The sequence below is a fragment of the Silene latifolia genome, chromosome 9, assembly GCF_048544455.1.
Source record: "Silene latifolia isolate original U9 population chromosome 9, ASM4854445v1, whole genome shotgun sequence".
Lineage (NCBI taxonomy): Eukaryota > Viridiplantae > Streptophyta > Magnoliopsida > Caryophyllales > Caryophyllaceae > Silene > Silene latifolia.
Genome location: NC_133534.1, coordinates 189,457,433 through 189,466,148, shown reverse-complemented (window position 1 = coordinate 189,466,148; position 8,716 = coordinate 189,457,433). Strand labels below are relative to the sequence as shown.

General features: G+C 39.7%; 1 protein-coding gene across 1 annotated transcript; it reads left to right on the top strand.

Moving 5' to 3' along the window:
• Positions 1-5,634: 5,634 nt before the first annotated feature.
• Positions 5,635-6,078, top strand: LOC141602023 (uncharacterized). Its single transcript, XM_074422332.1, has one exon. It carries the CDS (start codon positions 5,635-5,637, stop codon positions 6,076-6,078), a length of 444 nt encoding a protein of 147 aa, XP_074278433.1.
• The last annotated feature ends 2,638 nt before the right edge of the window (positions 6,079-8,716 follow it).

Genomic DNA, 8,716 nt, shown 5'->3' with positions numbered 1-8,716 from the left:
TAATTTCTCTTCCTTTAATCTCTTTGTTAATGTAGTTTTTGTTATTTCGTTTCTTCCCTCTTATTATTATGTTATTATTGATTATTCCTTTAGTTTTTATTAGTTTCATTAATTTCATTATGCATAGCTAATTCCCTCGCCAGGATTTAGGGGAATCGATGAATTGATGATAGCTGCTAATTAGGTTCGTAGATATGTTGTCAGTATCATGTCTTTGTTGTTATAAGTAGCATTTAATGACGATTAGACGGTTAATGCGCATAATTGTTCTAGTTTTTTTTTTTGGCAAACCTCGACCTAGATCGAAAGATTGGAAGGAGTGAGACTTGCTACATTCTTTAGGATACTCTAATGAGGGCGAAAGTTAAGTTAGTAGTATTTTAGGGCGAATGGAGGACCGAAACAACGTATTCACTGCCCCTTAGACTGATACATATGATTGATCTGTGACCTTAGCTGCAATTATTTGGCATTCATTGATGAGCCGACATCCTAGTCCCTTTCTATTATCTGTTAGACTCTTTTAATTTTCGTTGTTTAGTTTTGTTATCATATCTAAACCCCTATTTGTGACACCGACAGACTTAGCTAGATTAGCAAGTAGATAGCAACATAGCCTCCTTATAGATTCGACCCCGACTTCCCTAGCTGCATTAGATAGAGAGCCCTCAGGTTTATGTTTGATAGGGTTCCGACAGCCCTCATCACTGGGTGTTCAGGTCTCTTGGTATTTGGTCAATATCAAATGAAGGGAACTTAGCGGTAAGAATTTTAGCGTATTCTAAATATGAAATCATTTTTGCATCTTTTGATGTATAAGTTCCTTTGATCTGATTAGCAATCAAGAGAGAGTCAGTTTTTACCTCTAAATTCTGAACACCGAGGTTTAAACATACCTTGAGTCCTGCTATCAGGGCTTCATATTCTGCTTCAATGTTGGTAGCTTTGAACTCACAGCTTACAGCCTGGGCTATCATGTCCCCTTGTGGCGATTTTAGCACTAATCCTAGCCATATGCCCCATGCATTGGATGATCCATCTATGAACAGGGTCCACTCTTGGTCTAGAGTTTTGTTTTCTAACTGGTTTACCTCTTTAGCTAAGTCTGACTCTAGGTTAGGGCTAAAATCAGCCACAAAGTCTGTTAAGGCCTGTGATTTAATAGATGTCCTAGGTTCAAAGCTTATGTCGTAGGTGCTAAGCTGGACTGACCATTTGGCCATCCTGCCTGACAATTCAGGTATACGCAGGACAGATTTTATGGGTAAGTTGGTCCTGACTATTATAGGGTGACACTCAAAATAAGGGCACATCTTAGCACATGACACTCAAAATAGGCTCTTACTTACATAATAGATAGGATGTTGTTGGCCTTCATGTTCCTTCACCAGGACTGCGCTTACTGCAGTGTCAGTAACAGATAAGTATACTGACAGGGGTTCTCCCTTTTCTGGTTTAGCCAGCAAAGGTGGAGACGACAGATATAGCTTTAAATCCTAGAAGGCGGCTTCATGCTCAAGCGTCCACTGGAACTGTTTATTTTTTCTGAGTAGGCTGTAAAATGTTTTACATCTTTCAGAAGATCTGGATATAAACTTGTTCAGGGCAGCAACCCATCCTGTCAATTTCTGGAAGTCCTTGACAGACTTGGGCGACTGTAATTCCAGTATGGCTTTTATCTATTCAGGGCTAGCTTCTATGCCTCTCTTAGTCAACATGTATCCCAAGAACTTCCATGTAGAAACTCCAAAGTGGCACTTTGCAGGGTTCAACTTCATGTTTTACTTCTCTAGGATTTGGAATGCTATCTCCAAGTGCTTTACATGATCTTCTGTATTTTTGGATTTTACCAGCCACCATGTCGTCTATATAGACTTCCATGATGTCCCCTATCTGATCTTTAAACATCATGTTGACCAGGCGCTGGTATGTTGCCCTTGCATTCTTTAGACCGAATGGCATGGCAGTGTAGCAGTATATGCCTCGATCAGTAATGAATGCAGTACTCTCCTGGTCAGCAGGGTGCATCTTTATCTGGATGAACCCGCTGGAGGCATCCATCGATGTCAGCATTTCGTGACCTGTTGTTGCATCTACCATGGCATCAATGTGCGGATGGGGAAATGGATCTTTGGGATAAGCTTTATTCAGGTCAGTGTAATCTACACAGACTCTCCATTTTCCATTCTTTTTCTGCACGACCATTACATTTGCCAGCCATTCAGGGTATATCACTTCCTTGATCATGCCTATGTCTAGGAGCTTATCCACTTCTTCATTGATGATGACATTTCTTTCTGGTGCAAACTTTCGTCATTTTTGCTGCACATGCTTGAAAGATGTGTCAATGTTGAGCCTGTGAGTAATAACATCAGCACTAATACCAGTCATATCAAAATGAGACCAAGCAAAACAGGAGGACTTATTCTTAAGAAAACTTACTAACTCGGGCCTGACTGAGTCAGGAGCGTCAGAGCCAACAAGAACATATCTCTCAGGATACGCAGGGTTGAGGATTACCAGATCTGTTTCCATCCTGGGTGGTGCTACATATGTGCTCCTGACAGGGTACGTAATTGTTATGCAAGGGACTTGCCTGCCTTGAAAGGCTTTAGGGCTTCAGTATAGCATTCCCGAACTGACTTGTGCTCACCTTTGATGGTTTCTACCCCCCAAACTGTGTGTATTTTGATGCACTGATGATAGGTTGACGGCACGACTTTGATATTGTGGATCCACAGCTTGCCTAGGATTGCATTGTAGGATGATAAGCAATACAGGACTCCAAATCTCTCATAAGATGCTACACCTTCAGCATATGTGGGGAGATAAATTGCTCCTAATCTTCTCCTTGTTTCTCCACTGAGTCCTACCAAAACGCTGGACTTTTTGGTGATTTGGTCTTCACTGATTTTCATGGCTTTGAGCACGTCAAGCATGACCAGGTTCACTGAGTTGCCTCCATCTACCAGAATTCTTCTTACATTGGCTGTTGTAATCTGTATGGAAATTACCAGCCCATCTTGATGTAGATCAGGGATCCCTACCAGGTCACAATCACCAAAGGTGATAGGTGGTATGTTTCCCGGTTTGCAGGGTGACTTCGTTTGAGGCGTCCTGGCTATCTTATTTGCTGCTAAACTAGTTAGGCCACAAATCTCTGATCCACCGTTTATGAATTTTACTTCATAGAGTAGAGGTGGTGGAGGGAGATTGCGTTCCTTCTTTTGTTCCTAACTTCCTTCACTTTGATCTTCCTTTCTGCCTTTGGATTTGATCAGATCTTTTAAGTATCCAACCTTCATCAAGTAGGCTACCTCTTTCCTCAGGGTAAAGCAATCTTTCATTGTATGCCCTACATCCATGTGAAATTCACACCACTTGGAATGGTCCCTTCTTGGATTAGGATTTTTGACTTTCCTAGGCCATCTAGCTGTTGATACCATGTTGTCAAGCCGCTGGATCAAGCCTGCAATATCTACACTGGAGTTATGCTCAGAAATAGGTGGGTGAACTTTAGCCTTACCTTGTTTTTCATTTGCTAGGTAGACTTCTGAATGGTCCGACCTGGAATATGGGGTAGATCTGTAGTTGCTGCCTCTGCCACCGCTCTTCCTATTTGGCTTTTCATACTCCTTATAATTGCAGGATCCTCCAACTTTGTAGCTTTTGTCGTCTTCTAGCCTGATATAAGCTAGAGTCTTGGCCTGAACATCTTTGAAGGTATGACAGGGATACTTAGTGAGTTCAATGTAAAGATAACTATTTGGTAGTAATCCCTGCTTGAATACTTCCACTGCAGTTCAAATGTCACACCTGGGAATAGACACCTTTTCTTTGTTGAACCTGGCAAGAAATACCCTGAGATTCTCATCTGACTTCTGGGTAATCCTATAAAGATCACTGGACCGCTTCTCCAACTCCCTGCTACTTGCAAACTGCTGGTTGAAATTGTTGATCAGGTTGGCAAAGGATTGGATTATTCCAGTTGGAAGATTGATGTACCATTGTAATGCAGGACCGGTCAGGGTTGTTCCAAACCCCTTACACAAGCAAACCTGCCTGAACTCACTAGGGATGGATGAAGCTAACATTTTCTGCTTATAGAGGGCTACATGGTTTTGTGGATCTGTGGTCCCATCATAGATTTTCATGGAAGGAATCACAAATTTCTTTGGAAGATCCACTTTAGCTATTTCGTCTATAAAAGGCGAATCAGCATAACTGTCAAAGGCAGCTTCCTCCATGGTGGCAGGCACTCCAGGTATTTTTTCGAATTTTTCATTAAGTTTCTTATTTCTTGGACCATTGCCATCATGATGGCCGCTACTGACTCATCAGGCTTCTTGTTGTCGTCTTTAGAAATATCATCATCATCTATATTGATTGGTTTCTTGGTACCTCTTGAACTCCCAAAGTTTGAGAAATCAATATGCTTGATAATCGATGCAAATGGTGTTCCTGGATGGATTCTGGAACCTGTTCCTTAAGTTTTCTCCAGTTTTTCTTTTAAGGCTGACTCAGATTCCTTCAAGCGCAAGATTTCAGCCTCAGTCTGAGCTACTTTGTCTTTCAGGCTCTCCAATTGCGCTATTTGCTGCAAGGCAGAGTCTAATTGCTCCTGGATGGTTGTCTGGGCCATTTTTGTTGGTTATTTGGATTTTTGTGAGATAAGGAAAAAAGGTTTTAATGAGCTAGATTCCCCACGGTGGGCGCCAATTATTTTGTATGGATTTTATGCAAGTCTAAATCAGGTCAGGGTATAGTCTAGTTAGGGTTAACTAGCTCAGATTTATCTATGTGTACTGCAGGGTAGGGTAGGTAATAATAAAAGTAATGCAAATAAAGTAAATAATGAGACAAAGAAATTTGTACATGGAAAACCCTTAAATGGGAAAAAAACCACGGGCACCAAGCTAGGAGAAGATTTCATTATGATTTCGAGTAATTAGCACAATTTATGTAATATTGCCTAAGTATAGCACGTAGTGTAGTACTATGAGATTGCTCGAGTAGTTCAAATGATCTTGAGCTGCCCTTATATAGCCAGGCTTGAACAGCTGCATAATCTTCTCCATCAATGTGTAATATTTCCTCTTAATGACGCCATTAATTGCTTTATTTGTGCTTAATCACCCACATAAATGCTCGATTTTCATTGCAGAATCTTCCTCTTAAATATCGTTATTAATACCCGGATATATGAAATTATTGACCGGATATTATTATTCTTGAATAGGTCAAATATTGTCCTTATAATTGACCAATGTCCTCCTGCCTGGTGCCAGTCTTGTTCTACCCTGACGATTTTGTACCCTGACAGTCAGGTCAGGGTAGGTTGTTACCCTGAAGTATCTAGGAAATTCCAGGCCTAACAGTATGAATGAATGATCTCCTTCTTATCCTCTCTGTCTTATATAGGACTAAACCCTAGTAGGGTTTAGCTTGCTTGCTTCTCAAGACAGCTGTGGTCCACGTAGTAGGACTTTATTCCGCTCCCCGTGGACAGCTACCCATAACCCATGACCCTCCTTCCTTTTCTGTTGAGCTTATGTACTCATGGACTCCTTCTGCTTACTTCTTGAGCTACCCAGCTTACTTTGATCTTTTGCCCAACTACTCTCCTTGGTCAATATGCAAGATTTGGCCCAAACAACAGCTCTAGAAATTCAATTTACAATAAATGGTACTGAATATGAGATGGGGTATAATCTCAGCGATGGTACATACCCTGAGTGGGCAGCTTTTGTCAAGAACTTTGCACACCCCCGAGACCCAAAAAGGCTTTTATTTAAAGAAAGACAAGAAAATGCAAGAAAAGATGCAGAACGAGCATTTGGAGTACTAAAATCTTTTTTCATTATAGTTCTTGGACCAACGCGTTCTTGGCATAAGAGGAGGCTTCATGACATCATGGATACATGCATAATACTTCACAATATGATTGTCGAAGATAAGCGTCACACTTATAGTAGAAACATTTCTCAAGATGATTTTTCTTCAACTATTGTTAATGATTTTGAACAAGAACATGACCTAGATTTTGAAATATATCTTGCTAGGGATGCGATAATCTGAGATAGACTAATGCATCATCAATTAAAGGCTGGCCTCGTGGAGCACATTTGGACACGTTTCAAAAGCCAACATTAAGATTTAAAATATGTTGCATCTAAATATTTCGTGTTAGACCTCGTTTGGTTCATGCAGGAATTAAATTGATATGTTAATTTGTAATACATATGATTTTAATTTCTACATTAACGGGGAAGTTTAATTACCCAGGGGGCTCGTTTGGTTGCCACTCAATTCATGGGAATTCTAGAATCCTATGAATTGTGGTTTTTGGAGGTTATTTGTTTACCCCATTTTTTTATAAAATGGAGGAATTTCAAACTCCATAGGAGTTTTCAACTCCTACATGATGGGAGAATTACACTGCCTACCCACTAATGGTCATTGGAAACTTCTAGGAAACAAACTCTAAAGTGGCAATAAAACGTATTATTATTGCAACTCATGTGAATTTTAAGCCTCGTTTGGTTCACGCAAGTATTGAATTCCTGTGGTAGTTTGTAACTCACTGGAATCCAACTCCTATATACAATTCACATGAATTGATGAAAACGTGTTTGGTTGCCTTGGAGGAGTTTGTTTTTCCATGAATTAAACTCCTCGTTATTGTTTGGTTGAATTGTGTCAATTCACCTGATTTTAATATCTAATTACCAATATACCCCTCTGTAATATTACTAACACTTAATTTCTCTTTTTTTAAGGGCAAATGAGTAAATTTGGTTAGCAAAGGATGTAGGAGTTTCCAATGACCAAGAGGGCAGTCTATATAGGTATGTTTTGTCACTTTTTTTTCTCATAATTTCTTTAATAAAAATAAATGTAGGCTCCAAATTCATTGATAATTTCTTTACACCAATTGGTTTATGGTAAAGTTATATATCTCAAAAATTTAATATTTTCTATACATGAATTTTTGGCAAAATATATATTATTTGAATGATATAATGTATAAATTGAATAAAAATCAATGTTGAAATATTAGTTTAATTCGTGGGACCCGTATAAGCTACAAGCTATTGTAGCTCATCACTAAACGACTTTGTAGCTTAAAAGTAGGGTAGCTTGAAACGTTGAGTTGGAAATCCAGGCTATAAGGTGTAATACCCGGTCATTGTGGGACTCTTACTTTGACCTTCGGATGCATGAGTGGACCATTAGACCGAATAAGAGATCACTCGGGAGAGAAGGATAGCCTTACACTAGACCTAGACTAGACCAAGTGGAGCTGCAGCAGACCGAGTGGGTCCACTCGGTCGAGTGAAAGGTATACTTGACCGAGTGAGTCCACTCGACCGAGTTAGGTATCTACTTGATCGGGTGAGTCCAATCAACCGAGTGGACTCGGGATTCGGTCGAGTGACGATGTTCAGAACACGTGTTATACTCTTTCTTCTCTAACCCTGAAATCATTTTCTATCTTTCTCCTTATCTCTCCAAACTCTCTCTCTTCTCTCTAAATCCTCACAAACACCTACTACTTGGGATTCAAGCTTGGATTAGAATATTTCCCATCTTCCTCTTCATCTCCTTCATCTAGTAAGTAAAGATCTACCCTTTTCTAGTCTTTTAAACCCTAACTTTTGGGGAGTTTTGTTATGGGTAATTAATTAGTGATTAGTATGTGTGATAAGGGTAATTAAGAGGTAATAACAAGGGGCTTTGTAATACATATTAGTATAGGAGGTATTGTGATAGTTTTTTTTTTAAGACAACTGTGTACTAGTATATAAATGAAAACAGTCGATTTACATGATACCTGCAATATTAGAACTAACATAATCAAAAGTACAAACTGACCCACTAATACAAAGACGTCGTTTCTTAAGCGGGGAATGGTAGAGGTCGTCAAAACAAATTAAACATTCCTCTTTTCTTTTATAGCCTACGGTCTTCTCCACAGTCTTTGTATTTGTAAACCTGCAAAAAACAAAACCTTGCACTAACAAGGACTTACTCTTTAACTGAGGTCGATCTCGACATGAACGGTGGTTAGCACGAGGATGATTTAGACGGCTGCATCTCCTACCTGAAAACGTCTTCAAAGCTGAAAAAACAAAGTGAGTCTGACTTGGCAGGGTATAAGAATCATCTTTCACAGCAAGCTCCCTAGGATCGATATCAAGTACTGCAACATCGCAACCCACAGGGTTATTACTTGAACTCTCATTACTTGAACTCTCAGTAGGGGACAAACATGGTCGCTTAACATTTTGACGATGAATAGCCTTATAACCGGAATTTCGCAAATCTTCAGAAGGCCTAAATTCCATAGACGTCGAAGGCCTCACATTCAAAGGAGAAAAGGAGGGAACTTCAGTTGCCCATGAAAACTTTTCATGAGGAGTTCCCGTCAAGATAGAAGTTTTAGAGAAGAGGGGGCGAACCTTCATATAAGCCCTTGACTTTGGATGATAAAATTGCAGATTCCTTCCCGACATCAAATTCTCGTAGTCTTTGGAAGAGAGATACAAATTTTTATATGTTTGGTTTTGTTAAAGTAACTGTAATTGGAAGGTTTGGTAATGAAAGGGTTACTGTCAGACTGACTTGGTAAGGGAGGGTAAGATTCAGTGTTGGAGTCGGAATCCATAATAGGGACAGGACTTTGGCGACTTGTGTCATTATCATAACCCATTTC

Bases quoted from the DNA above. Each gene is read 5' to 3' on its own strand.
- LOC141602023 (XM_074422332.1), top strand. From the start codon at position 5,635: ATGCAAGATTTGGCCCAAACAACAGCTCTAGAAATTCAATTTACAATA.